We start from the raw sequence: 15,297 nt of genomic DNA on the forward strand, positions 1-15,297 counted from the left end.
GCCGCTCATATTAGTCTTTTGTGTTTAGTGTGAATTGTTTTCTCAGATCTTTTATCTCAACGACAATGGAGAGAAAACCCTTGAGGAAAAGGAAATTGGCTGGACGTAAAGCAAAGGTAGAACCATTTTGTGATAAAGGGCAGCCACAGAAGATGGAGCTGGCTAGAACCTCAGGCCATAATAGGAGGGACCTGCAAGACTCGGTCTGGTGAGAAATGGGAGCCAGAACAGAGAAAACAGCGCACTGAGAGGAGGCCCTGACAAAATGTCAATTGTTCTACCTTTAGCCTTTGTCTGGCTTGAGTGCCACTGTTCCCTGCATGCATAGGCCTTCATTTCCATTAAATATCATACAAATACCTTTTCATTTTTGGTATCATCTCACAGAGTAAGATCTTCTAAGATGAGAAAATGAGGCTCAAATGGTCTCACCAGGTGGCTGAAGGAAATCTGAGAACAGACATGGTTTCTTCAAAAAATATATATAAAAATAGCATGCAATGAACTGTACTGAGTGTTATATAGAAAAAAAAGTATCAAAACTGCTTTAACTCTCCTCCTTTAATGTGTTTTTTTTCTTTAATGTGTTTTTTAACGCTTTTATTACTGCTCACTATTTACTACTATTATTTATAATTACCCTCCTTTTTTTCACCTGAGAAATTCAAGATGTAATGTGCCTTTCTGGTTTGGAGACTTTTTTTCTGCTTACTGATTTTCCTGAATCACTATATATGATACATCTTTAGAAATTTAGACTTTTAGAGGCGAAAAAATGTTTTCTCATCCGCATTAACAATACAGTGAGGTGAGTGTTGGTGAAAGAATTATCTTTCTTGAAGGGAAAAGAAGGCAGAGTTATATTCATGGGGCATAGAAATAAGGTCTAAATGCTAACCACAGATTATTTAAAACTAAGGTTATTTGTGGCAAGAGAAATTGACTATAGATTATAGAAGGAAATGTGTTTTGTTTATACCTAGAGCCAGGTGCATAGTAGTTGTTTAGTTGAGGTTTGTTGTATGATTAATTTATGACACAATGAGAAACTAACCAGTGAGTCCCTAGCCCTGAGGTGTTTCAAAACAGATCCTCCATGTCACTGTCAGAACAGTTCCCGTTTACACACACACACTCCTCTTGAATGGCCATATCTCTGTACAAATTATCTCTGTACAAATTCCCTGATAATTATACAGTCAATATAGTCAGTATCAGCACAATAGTATCAACTCAGTTCTGAAAAAGTCTTACAGGTGAGGGCTTATGGAAGACTTTATGGTAACTTTTGGTTTCCTATCCAAAGAGGTCATAGAGTCCAAGAAACACGGAACTTTGCTTTCGAACAGTGAAGAAATTATTGTGCAACTGAGTGTGGTACTGGGGAGAAAAATACTATTCACTCTCAGAAGCAGTGGTATTTATCTTTTGAATGAGAACAGAGAAGTCCTAAATGAGAGCGGTCAGGAGCTCTCCTCTGAGCCAAACTCCACAAAGGCAGTGCATTCGGCTGCCTCAATACCTTATCTGAGAAGTCCCAGAAGAACCCATCTGTAGCAAAAACTTGCCTTTTCACACTGGAATTCCTACTACTGGGGTTGCTATTTCGATTCACAAACTGAAAATGAGCTTCACTAGAAAGGGTACTGGAGGCACCCAGTAAAGACCTGCTCAAGGCACCACGCAAGTGTGGAGCCTCCAATTCAGGGAACATCAAAAGGTAAGGAGGGGCCTCATCGTGGGCAGACTCAGCCAGCCTCATGGTTTGCCTTCTCCTAGACTTGGCCAGTTCACATTCCAGTTAATGTGCACAGACTAAATCAGGACAGTTTTGCCCTTCAAAAACATAACAGAAAATGGTCTTTGAGTTCTTGCAAACACTCTTGAGCTTATCTCTCCATGTGAATTGTGACAGTAAAACAATAAAAATCGAGATTTAATTTTAACTCGTTGGTGAGTCTGGGGCAGTAAATGAAGACGATGGGCTAGAGAAATATTAATCCAGGTTGGCTATTTAACGTCTGCCTTTTTTTGGAGGAGAACACTATTGAAGGCACCAGTTCGGGACAATGAAATTCTTCAGTTATATTTTAGTTTATCGCCGGTTTCTCCTTGTACTTTTCACTCTGTTGATTTTATTGCCACTGCCACTCATCCTCTGCAACAAGGTAAGTGAACCCGGAGAATGGGCTGGTGGGTTTTCTGATTTATCTAATTGTCCTTTATTGTTGCTATGTAATTGTCTGGCTCAGAGCTGAATGGGTGATGACACCTTGGGCTTGAAATCAGGATGGTTATACATTGTGTTTTGTCCATTTTTTCTCCTTTTTAATGATTAATGTTGTTGATCCTCGGTATGATTAACTGCAATAATTAAATAGTATATTCAGTCAGAATTGTTCTCTGCCTGGCAACCAGATGAGAGGAAGGGCAAAAGAATCACAGCCCTTGAGATCCTGTCATTCTAGTTATCAATCTCCAGAGAGCATCCTGGGTTAACACAATCCTTTCCCCTGAGACGAGGCAGCAATGTGACACTGGGGGAAAGAGCTAGAAGAAAACTTGGGAGTCCTAGGGAGGGTCTAGCGCAAACTAATTTACTTGACAGCTCCGTGGCTTGGTGTGGGCCACCGAATCTTCTGGAAATCTAGTTTCCTTATGCTTCATTGAAAGCATGAAGTAATCTTCCTTGGTTAATCAGAAAAGTCTAATAAATAACTGTACATGTTCTGAGCATTTGAGATTTTTTATCATTTTGGTGTGCTTGTAGGGATTTTTCTGTTTCCTTTTAAGTGTGGTCAGTCTAAGTCCAGAATAATAAACACAATGCATTTTTAATACCTTGGGGAAATGACTGTATCAGCAAACACTTAGTGAGCACCTTCTCAACGCCAGGCACGATGAGTGTCTCTTGGTGGTAAGAGGACAGTCACCAGAGTCAGAGTTAGGTCCCAGGTTTCCACTTAGAGGCTGTGTGACCTAGACAAATTAATTAACCTCTCTGTGCTTCCATTGTCTCATGTGTAAGAGTGAGAGAGTAACAGGCTTGTTATGAGGATTAAATAAATAAGCACTCATCAAGCACTTACTTGGAGCTGTGGCTGGCACACAGTAAGTGGGCTAGTGAGAATCTCCCCAAATCTGTTGATCCCACAGCTGTGCAGTTCCCACCACCCCATGATGCCTTTTCTCTGAGTAGAAGAGAACCTTTCTGATGTTCTTCTTTCATAAGCATTAACCAAGGTTATACTAGTCTGGGTAAAAATAGAATTGCAGTAATTATAATACTCCACCCTCCCTCAGAAGTCTGCCACTGTCTGAAGGAAAGTCGTATCAGCTACTGAAAAGTCTCTTTTGACTCTGTCAAGGCCTCCTCTACCTGCAAAGCCGGCAAGGGATCTGGCCTCTGCCACCCACAGCTGCGGGGTGTTTCCTTCAGGAGGAGGTGCAACGGAGGTCTCACAGTGCCCTGAGGAGCGGGGGAAGAACTCTCTCCCACTTTTCGTCACATATTGTTCTGAACCCCCAAAGTTTTAGAGAATGTCTAGTGAAAACAGCGGGCACACTCCATGGTCTTTGGTTTGGTTGGCTTTGTTTTGCAAATTCTTTGTGACTAATCCTCCCCTGTTCCCCCTGCCCCTCCCACCCAGCTAGTTCTGAGGACTCTTCTGTGAGCCTCTGGCAGCCACTAGATGACAAATGTGAATCACAGACATAGGGATTTCATCTGAATGCCCACCCCCCGCCCCCCGCTTTGAAGACTCGTCACTCCATCTAGTGCGCATGACGGCCTTCTTTTTCCAACTCCCCTGGTCCTACCTGTCCCCCAGACCTGGCTGACTCCTACCATGAGTACGTCCTGATTCATACCTGGACACCTGCTCTATTTTAATATTTCTGGGTTACTCTCAGTATAAGTCCTTACTTATGGCAGAGAAAATAAGTTAAACTAGTCAAGACAAACTTTGGCCATGAGTGCATATCATCTGTGCTGCTCCTTTGACATATACACATATGACACTTTGAGTATCTTACATAATTTTCAGAGGAAGTGAATATAAGCTCCTTGAAAAGGAAGAAAAATTAAATTAATAGAAAGCAACATTCTCCATGCATGAGTCATTAATCAGAAAGTGCACATTAGGTCTGTGGGGAAACCTGGCAACAAGTTGCATTTGACAAACGTGTTCCTCTTTCCTTTCCCTCTAATCAACTCATTTGTTAAAACTCAATGTTAATGGGAGGATTTTTTTCTAGTACAGTAACATGATTTCATTTTTTGTTTACTCTAAATGCATACTTAACCATTCAATCAACCGCTAATCAAACCCAAAGAATATTATTTTAACTGCTGCATACAAGGAGAGTAAAACTTTGTTTCAGAGGATGTGGGCCTTTGGAGTGTTTAAAAGTTAGGTAGAGGCTTACTTTGACATCAATGCAAATCAATTTATTGTAACGTTCATGTTACCAAACCGGAGAACCCTATGCTTGCTTCCAAACCCACAATAATAGTCAAGCAAAACAAAGTCGATTTTGCTTTATAAAAGCACAGTGAATCTACATGATGTAGAACCAACAAACAATAAGTTATTGGCTGATTTTTTTTCATTTTCCTTCTGATTATTGAGTTGTTTCTATAGACCAGCCTTAACGCTTACCTTAATTTTACCTTAATTCAAAAATGTAGCGTCAATTATGAGAGCCCCTAAGTGGCTTTGCAATGTAACGTTCAAAAGGGAGGGGAAGGGCTTCGCTTTGCAGACATGTGATCCAACAAAGGCCAAACAGATGCTATTGAAACTGGATTTGAACTCAGGTTCTGTCAGAACTCAGAATTCATGATTTAACAGTGGTTTTGTTTTACTCTTTTCTATATTTTGTACTTTTGAAGATTTATCCTCTATTTTGAAGAGTCGAAGTGTGGCTTGATAATCATTTCTGAACAACTCAGGCATAACTCTTTACAATAATGCTTTAGACAGGTCAGACCAGAGAAGAGGTGCATCTTTGCCATTTCCTCAATTGACCTCATGCAACTCAATGTCTTTAAAAGGTAGAGAATTGCAGTGATTCTAACCACTGGGGCGGACCTGTGAGAACTGGAGTAGCGGTCTCATGTGTGTCATTTGCTGAATGTCCCAGAGTCCCAGCTATACAAGCTTGTATTATCAGCTTGTCAGGATATGGTGCCCCTTCCCTTCACACCTGTGCCCAAATGTTTACCATGAGTCATGGCATTTAGTGGGCATCTTAAAATCTTCTAGTTGGAAGAGACCTTGGAACTGTGTATTTCAGTGTTTTCATGGAAATAATATTTTATTGCGAAAGAAAATATGTACTGATATCACCCCAGAAGCCTATGAGCATAAGTCAAACAGAAGCTCAAATTGAATCCTTATGAATTAGGTATTGTAACTGGTCAAATTTTGCAGATTAGAAATGGAGATAGAAACATGCAAATAGCTTACCAAAATGTGGCTATACAGATGTTTCCAATCAACATCTGTCTGACTTTAGAGCCAGTGATCTCAACCACAACTGAGTATCTGTGTCTTTATAGCTTCCGAGGGTAATAAGTATACTCCTAACACATTGGTGTAAATGTCACTTTACTAAAGGAATTGTATTTCCTTATTGCTTTACACTGAAACATCAAAAATACTGTCTTTTTAATCATCACATAAGTATAAGGGTAGTCCTAGTCCTTTCCCAATTAGTAGTTAGTGGTCAGTAAAACAAGCCTGTAGTGTAATTGATATTTATGTAAATATTTGAGTAAAATTAATAATTGCACTGAATTTTTCTTTTTGGAGAGGGAATATCTTAAATATTCCCAGATAAAAACTTGTTAAAATTGGCCTAGGCTACGTGCCGTAGTCCCAGTGATATTCACAGTGCAACTTTGTTCTTTTATGACTATTTCTAGCAGCTTGTTAATTTTACTTCTCAGAACTCCGGACTATTTCTTTACTTATTTTTCTAGTTTCTTGGCTTTTCTTTGTATTTCTTTTGATGGAACAAAATGATAAAAAGAAGGCCAAGTTTGTTTGAGGAGTTTTAATAGGAGAAAACTGAACAATAATATTTTCTGTTTGTAGACAGCATCCTTCCAGGTGTGTCACTCCATCTAATTTACCCATTCATTACGGACCCTCTTTTTTTTTTTTCAGTTAAGGAGACAAGGAAAACAGTCACACAGATACTGAGCAGCATTCCCTAGTTGACTGGTTGTAAATCCGAGACCAGATCTCAGGTTTCTGTCAGATACTTCAGGATTTCTCTGGAAGATATTTTACACCAGGAGAAACTTGAAGAGAGGAGAGGGGAAGAGTCAGCAGAGCACTGGACCGGCCCTTGTTAGGGATGGAGGAAACACAGCTGGGAGGGCCACCTGCTTCTGTTTCCTTCACAATCTATGCATCTGATGCACCATAAATTTCAAAGTTATAATAGAAATTATAATAAGTAAAAGAAATGATACATAATGAGAGTCTTATGGTGCTCCATCTAGAAAAACTAAACAGGTGGGAGAAAGGTAGCTCTTGTAAAGAAATGTAAACCTTAAAGTGATAAAGGCTCTGATGGAAGGGGGAAAGTGGTAGGTTGAGAAGTCTGACAAAGGAAAGGAAAATGAGTGGGAGAAAATTTAAAAAGACCACAGGTGAGAGAAGAGGGAGGGCAGAATTCTGAGAAAACATACAGAACTTTTAAAGGGGCAAATCAAGTAATGAAACAGTTGATATTGTTTTTAATGTTGGTCTAAACTGTTGTAGAGATTTAAGATAAAGGGGGGAGATGCTATAAACTCCAAGAAAGTGAACATTTTAGATACAAAAGAGCGTCAGAATGATGGAGGGCAAGAAAAAGAAGGCATGGAATCATGCTAATTAATGTGGTAGGAGATGAACAAAACCAGAAAATCCAAATGTGATATATATTTATTTCATGAATATTTGATGAGAACTTGCTAGGCCCAAAGTATTGTGCTCAGTGAACAGTGGCACATTACTCAGTTTAATGTTTCTGCTTTCAAGTAGCTTGCACAATTGCTGAAAAGTCAATATATACCATGGCCAACATTCATCACAAAATAAGGTTGTATATAAATCCATGCCAAATGATGGAAACAAATGATTTGTGTTATAGACGTGTAATTAAAAGGTGACTATATCTCTAGGGATTCATTGTTCTTCAGCCCCTCCATTCCCCCAGCCACACACATCCCACTTGCCCACAACCTGCTGCTCCTTCTATTTCCCCTGTCTCGGAGAATCTGCTACCCCGTTTCCAGGTCTGAAATCTGTGTGTCATGTCAGATCCCTCAGATATTCCTAAGCCCTCATCACTCAGTCTATGTTGCTTTACCTCCTGAATCCACCCGCTTCCCATCTGTGTCTTCATCTCCGTTCCTGCTGGCACTGCTCTCCTCAATCCTGTCTTTTCCTCTCTCTTTCATAGACCATTTTCACACTCGTTCCCCCAGAGTCTCCTGCCAGAGGGCTATTTTTAAAATGTCAACCTCGTCCTATTGTACCACTGGTCAGACATCTTTCATGGCTCCCTTTTGCCGACAGGGGGAAAATATCTAAACCAAACATGTATATACTGATGGATCTTTGGGATTTTGCCATTTATTCCTCCTAATAGCCCTCCCCAAAGCCCCCAGTACCTATCTCCCGCATTGCATTCACATTTCCCATGGCAGCGATATTTCACTATCTGCCGCCCTAGGAGACCCATGATTGTTCTTCCCTCTCTTTCTCTGCACATGCTGCATCCTCCTCCTGGAATGCCCACTCCTTTCACCCTGTCCTTCTTGGGAAAGGCGGCTTGGGCTGTGATACAAACAGAATCATCCTCCGTGCTCTCATTGCACAGTCGTGGAGACATCGGCCTCCATCGTAGTATGTATTCCATTTTGCCTTTATCTTTGCCTCCCCCTCTAAACTGCAGATACCTCAAGAACACAGAACATGTTGTTTAACTTGTTTCCTCCGGCCCAAGCACAGTGCCTGTCACACAGTTAGATAGTTGATAACTGTGCTGAACGGATGGATTAAGGACCTCTCGCAGCAAAAGGATATGGTACATAGCTAGATCTTGTAGGAGGGATAAGATACAGGAGAAAGGAGACGATGAAAGGAAAGAACTTCAAATAGAGTATAGAGAGCGACTAAGGGACAGAACAAGAATGTAGGTGTAACAGGAGTGTGTCTCTTCCATGAAGCTCTTCTTTTCCTTTCATGATACATATTTATGCCTTGGTTGGTAACAATAGTATATGTGAATGTCTACTGTCAGCCTCCTAACAACCATTAGTATAGTCAATATTATCCCCATTTTACAGATGAGCAAACAGACACTCAAAGAGATTAAGCAATTTGCCCAAAGTCACACAGCCTCTAAGGGGAATGGGAGGATTTAAAGACAAGCTGTCTGGCTCCCAAGCCCATTGATGCTATTGCTTCCTTAATGGCATTTATATCAGATTTTTACAACCTCGTGCACCATTGTTCCTGCATTTGTAATTACAAAACACATGTTGAGATGAGGTCTCCCACTGCCTGGATTACAGAGCAACCACGACCCCTGATGACCAAATAATGTGAGCAAGAAATAAACTTTGGTTGTTTCAAGCTGCTGACATTTAGGGGGTTTTGCCACAGCATAACCTAGGCTATCCCAACTTATCTAGCATATTCTGAAAAACTCGCCAAGTGATTCTGTCATGCTACCCTCTGGCCCATGTCCTCATCTGTAAAATGAACAAGACTTAAAAAAGCTTTCAATGTTATTTGTGGATTGGCTGCCCCAGGTTCACCTGAGGTACTTATGGATGTGAAGTCCAGGATGCTGCACATTTAACAGACTCATCATGATTCGGAAGCAGTTAATCCATGGCCTGAATTGTTATCACACCCTGGTGCATTGGAGAACAAGATGATCTCTATGGCTATGTCCAGTTCCACTGTGTGCATGGGGTGTGAATACAGCATGTCTCCTTTGCTAATTGCTTTTAGAAGTTAGATGAAAAGGAGTTAAAAATTCCCTTGTAACTGACATAGTGGAGCCACCAATTGCCTTTCCCTGCTACCCATTTTGGGCTGAAAACTAACTAGAAATGCTAATTATTTTTCCTTGACTTTGTAGTTGAGCTTCTTACTCTCCATCTTCCAAGATGGAGTCACTTTAACCTTTGCAGTTAATATGGATTGAGTCTTGAGAATTTCCTGCAGCAGTAGGGGTAGGTGTGTCATGAACCATGCAAAGCCCTTTATGGGTTCTGTCAAATAATAATAGTGTTTTTCTTGTAGCACACAGATTTAGAATGCATTATTTTTCTCCTGTCTTAATTGCTTTGCATTCTTTTTTGAAAATCAATTGCAGTGAGTGAGGCCTGTGATTGGTCCTGCTCTTCTCAAGCTGTGCTGAGAGATGGTACCTACATATGTACTAATTCTTCAGTGAAATTATTCCATAATATCAGTCAGTATGTCATTAAAAAGGGGGAGAAGAGGTGAAAAAACTATATTTTAAAGCCTAATTTATATTTCAATTCCACCCGGAACAATAATTTGAAAGAGAACCAAGGTGATTTTTAAATATAATCAGCCACATTTCCCAAGATAATTTGACACTCAGAACTTCAGTAGGGGGGAGTCATTATCCACATTGCCTAGTCATAGGGTCATTTGCCTTTTCTGCCTCGGTAGCAAGTTCCTGGCTGTGCTTACTTGGGGTGGTTAAGACAACATACGACTAATATTGTGAAATGGGAAAGTGGGAGAGTGGCAGCTACTGGGAAGTGACCTATGCAAGTAAAAGTTTTAGTTCCAATTTCAGCTTATTAGCAAGAGAGGTGAGAACCTCAGGAGAACTATAGAGACAATTCACCCACCAGGATGAGCGCCAAAACATCCAGTGCCAGGCAAGTAGGAGAGAAAACAGAAAAGAGAACAAGGCAAAGAAAAGAGATTCCTAGGCTAAAGAATTTATGCCTAGTAGAGGGATTGTTTTATATAGGGATCAAGATATATGAATAAAAACAGCTGTAGGAAAGACACCGAGGGAAAAAAGCTTCATTCATTTAATAAATATTACTGGGCACTTACTGTATGCCAGGCATTGGTTTAAGTGCTGGGAATAAGGCAGTAAATGAAATGAGATGTGCTCTCATGGATATACTTGGATTGAACTCTACTACATACTAGCAATGTGATTATTGATCCTAAGTTCAACATGGAATTACCGTACCTACTTTATAGAATTTTGGTAAGGTCTACATAAAACAAATATTATATCTGGCATGTTGCAGGCATTCATAAATGTTATTTTCCCCTCCTCTTAGTCATAAGTCAGAAAAACAGATTTGCCTATTTATTTGGCAAATATCTTCATCTTTTAAATAAGATTTCCTATCTTTAAAGGCTGTGATTACCAGTCTAGATGAAGTTTGTACAATTAAGACCCCCCTCATCCCTTTCTCCACCATAAACACAAAGCTAATAAACAACTCTGTAGACCAGAATGGGTCAGAAAAGCATGCAAGCAGAGCAGATGTGAGAACCTGTGGTCTGAAGTGCTCCCACATCATTCTAGGGTCAGAGTTAATTTTAGTGCCACAAACTAAGGGCTGGAGAATGGTTTTCTTGGCAACTATGACAGGCCCAAAAAAAAGCTAGACTGACTGCTCTCTGTGGTGGCATTCAGAGGAAGCAGATTCTGCCCAGCCTCCCAGGCAGAGCTGATCCAAGCTTCCTGATCCAGCTAGATGACAGGATTTGCATTGTCCTGGGAGGACAGGACCTCAGGCTGACAAGGTAAGGCACACTGTGTACTATGAGCTAAGGACTGGCTGGAGGCAACTGTAAAACTTCTAGATGGTAAATAATGAGTACAGAAAGAAAAAACACAAAAACAAAACAACTACCATACAGGGTAAATCTGGAAATAAAATTTCAAAATGAAATAAGACAACCAAGAAAGTCTGACAATGAAATCAACACAGATGAAAACACTCCAAATAAAATGAAAATAACAGGGAAATCAATAGATGAGGAAAGGGGGAAAATCCACAATAGATGTCAAATTATTTTTAAAATAGAAATATATAATATTGTATTACAATATGCAATTACACACCAACATATTAAATAACCTAAAAGTGGATAAGTTCCTAGAAACATACAACCTATGAAGACTGAATCATAAGGAAACAGAAAACCTGAACAGACCAGTAATGAGTGTGAGGTGCTTGAATCAGTAATCAAAAACTTCCCAACAAAGACAGGCCAGGACCAGGGCTTCACTGGTAAATTCTACCAAATATATTTTAAAAGAATTAATGCCAATCCTTTTAAAACTGTTCCAGAAAATTGAAGAGGAGCAAACACTTCCAAACTGATTTTATGAGGCCAACATTATCCTCATACCAAAGTCAGGCAAAGAGACAATACAATGAAAGGAAATTACAGGCTCCTCTACAAAGTACTAGCCAACCAAACTCATTAGCACATTAAAAGGATCATACAACATGAGCAAGTGGGTTTTATCCCTTGGATACAAGGATGATTCAATATACACAAAACAGTTAATGTGATGTATCACATTAACAGAATGAAGGATTTTTAAAAATCACATAATCATCTCAATAGATGCAGACAAATCATTGACAAAATTCAACATCCTTTTATGATGAAAAACTCTCAACAAATTAAGTACAGAAGGAATGAACCTCAACATAATAAAGGATGTATATGACAAGCCCTGAGTACATAACATCATACTCAATGGTGAAAAACTGAAAGCTTTTCCTCTAGGATTAGAAATAAGACAAGCATGCCCACTCTCACCACTTCTATTTAATACAGTATTAGAAGTCCTAACCAGAGCAATTAGGCAAGAAAAAGAAATAAAAGGCATTAAATTGGAAAGGGAGAAGTAAAATGATCTTATGTGTAGAAAACTGTAAATACTCTACAAAAAACTGTTATAACTAATAAACAAATTCAGTAAAGTTGAAGGAGACAAAATCAATGCAAAAAATCAGTTGTTTTCTACACACTAACAACTAGGAGAAAAGAAAAAAATTTTTTAAATCCCATTTACAATAGTATCTAAAAGAATAAAATACTTAGGAATAAACTTAACCAGGAGTTTCACCTTCTGAAAACTATAAAACTTCAAAACATTGATGAAAGAAATTAAAGGAAACCCACATAAATAGAAAGACATCTCATGTTCATGGATTGGAAGACTTAATATTGCTAAAATGTCCATCTACCCAAAGCAATCTACAAATTCAGTGCTATCCCCATCAAAATTCCTATGACATTTTTTACAGAAATAGATAAAACAATCTTAAAATTCATATGGAACCACAAAGACCTTGAATAACCAAAGGTATCTGAGCAAAGAGAATGAAGCTTGAGGCATCACACTTCCTGACTTCAAAACACATTACAAAACTACAGTAATTAAACAGTATCTTACTGGCATAAAGACAGACATATAGACCAATGAAACAGAATAGAGAAATCAGAAATAAATCCATGCATATGTAGTCAACTGATCTTTGACCAGGGTACCAAAAATACACAATAGGCAAAGGACTTGAATGGACATTTCTCCAAAGATGATATACAAATGACCAACAGACATATGAAAAGGTACTCAATATCACTAATCATCAGGGAAATGCAAATCAAAGCCACAGTGAGTTATCACTTCACACCTATTAGAATGGTTTTAATTTTTTTAAAAAATGTGTTGGTGACGATGTGGAGAAATTGGTACCATGGTATACTGTTGGTGGGAATATGAAATGATGCAGTCACTATGGAAAACAGTATGGAGGTTTCTCAAAAAATTAAAAATGGAACTACCATATGTATGATGCAGCAGTCTCACTTACAGGTATATAGCCAAAAGAATTGAAATCAGGATCTTGAAGAAGTATTTGTACTCCCATGTTCATTGCAGCATTATTCACAATAGCCATAATATGGAAACAACCTAAATGTCCATCAATGAATGAATCAATAAAGAAAAATGTGTTATCTATAGACAGCAGAATATTATTCGGCCTTAAAGTAAAAGAAGGAAATCACGTCATCTGAGACAACATGGATGAAATCATGTCATCTGCGACAACATGGAGGACATTATGCTGAGAAATAAGCCAGTGATAGAAGGAAAAATACTGCATGATTCCACTTTTATGAAGTATCTAAAATAGTCACATTCATAAAAGTAGAGAGTAGAATGGTGGTTGCCAAAAGTTGGGTGGAGGAAGAAATGGGGAGTTGTTCAACAGGTAAAAGTTTCAGTTATGCAAGATGAGTAAGTTCTAGAAATCTGCTGCACAGCACAGTAACCATAGTTAACAATATTGTATTGTGCACTTAAAATTTTTAAGAGGGTAGATCTCATGTTAAGTATTTTTAACACACACACACACACACACACACACACACACACACACACACACACAAAACAAAAACAAAACCCAGAATGGGGCCTGAGGAAACTTTTGGACATGATGGATATGTTTGTTACCCTGATCGTGGTGATAGTTACACAGGTATATGCATATATCCAAAACTCAGCAAACTGTATACAATATATATGTGCAGTTTTTTGTGTACCTATTAATCCTCATTTTTTTAAAAAGAAATATAAACCAAGAGCAGGTGAATACAAAAAAAAAGACTAGTTAGAAATCTTGGAAATGAAAAATAAAGTCTCTGAAATTCTTTTAAAAATTAAATTTTAAAAACTCAAGATATAATAAACTGTAAACTTTAAACTGAGTACACTTGAGGACATAATCAGTGAACTGATAAGAAAGAATACTAGGAATTCACCTAAAAATCAGACAGAATAATAAATAAATAAATATGCTTTACATGAAAGAATAATTTGAAGGATGAATTCGGAATTTCCAACATACATGTAAAAGGTATTCCTGAAAAAAGAGGGACTAGAAGAGAGATTATATTCAAAGTAATAATGGTTAAAATTTTCAGAATTAAAAAAGATATGAATCCTCAGATAGAATATGCATTTCTAAGTACAAAATAATTTAATTAAATATTAGTCCATGTTTAGACACATCATAAATGAAACTTCAAACCACCGAAGATAAGGAGAAAATTTTAAAGCTACCAAACAGTAAAGAGAACAAAAATTATACAAAAGGATGATAATTAGATTAATTTCTCATTTTTTTCAACAATAATGAAGATGTCTAGTACAGATTTACATGACCCTTATGGGGAAAACTTCAAAATATTATAGAAGGAATTTAATGAATACCTAAATGAATGAAAGTGTTCATAGATGGGAATATTTTAGGGCCATTTCTTGTTTTATAAATTCTGTGTAATTTCAATAAAAATCTAAAATTCAAAATGTAAAAGCCTAAAACTATCAAGGCAAGTTTGAGAAAAATGTAAGATAAGGGACTTGAGGTACAGATTGTAAAACTTATTGAAAAGCTATAGTAGTTAAAAGAGTTTAGTAATTCTGCAAGAGTTGATGTTTGAAAGGCGGTCGGAGGAGTAGGTGATTGAGGGACAAAACAAGGAGTCCATAAACACATGTGCCTGCATTTGTAGCGATTTGGCACAGGAAATAATATAGCAACACAAATTAGATGGACCAAAGATGGACCATCTAATAAAAAAAGCCAGGGCATTTAGGTTTTACATTTAGAAAAAAGGCATCAGATTCTTCTACAAATAAATTTAGGCCCTACACTTGAAAACAGCCTTTTTAAGTTTTAGAAAAAAATATGGGAATGTAATAGAATATAGAAAGAATTTCTCATACAAGGTAGTAAAAGCACAGAATATAACAGAAAGGATTTTAAAATAACTGCATTAAAACTAAAATCCTCTTATCAACCAGAAATAGAATAAAACCAATTTCATAGATGAGTCAGAGAGTAAGACAAATATTTGCAAATATATACTTATAAAGAAATATTATTAAGAATCTAAAAATAACTCCACAAATTCATAATAAAAAGAAATAAACAACTGAACAGAAAGATGGAAAGAGACTATAAATAAGGTAATTTTCAGGAGAGAAACAATTATGTTCAATAACCATGAAAAAAATACTTCAGTGGTATTCAAGCAAATGCAAATTAAGAAGAACTTTCCATACCATCAGATTGTCCAATAAATAAATTAGTCCAGTATGCCAATGGTTGGTGAAACGGAACATTCTCACATTGTTGGTGCTAATACCGTATAAACTGATACAACCATCTTGCATACTTTCCACTCA

At 37.8% G+C, this 15,297-nt stretch overlaps 1 protein-coding gene across 1 annotated transcript in view; it reads left to right on the plus strand.

Moving 5' to 3' along the window:
* Positions 1-2,069: 2,069 nt before the first annotated feature.
* The window catches only part of SLC13A1 (solute carrier family 13 member 1), a 75,614-nt gene continuing 62,386 nt past the window's right edge, over positions 2,070-15,297 (plus strand). The window contains exon 1 of the mRNA XM_060155990.1: positions 2,070-2,168. Coding sequence (XP_060011973.1) covers positions 2,070-2,168 — 99 coding nt within the window. The remainder of the gene's footprint in view (positions 2,169-15,297) is intronic.

This window comes from Lagenorhynchus albirostris, chromosome 8, assembly GCF_949774975.1.
Source record: "Lagenorhynchus albirostris chromosome 8, mLagAlb1.1, whole genome shotgun sequence".
NCBI classification, from domain to species: domain Eukaryota; kingdom Metazoa; phylum Chordata; class Mammalia; order Artiodactyla; family Delphinidae; genus Lagenorhynchus; species Lagenorhynchus albirostris.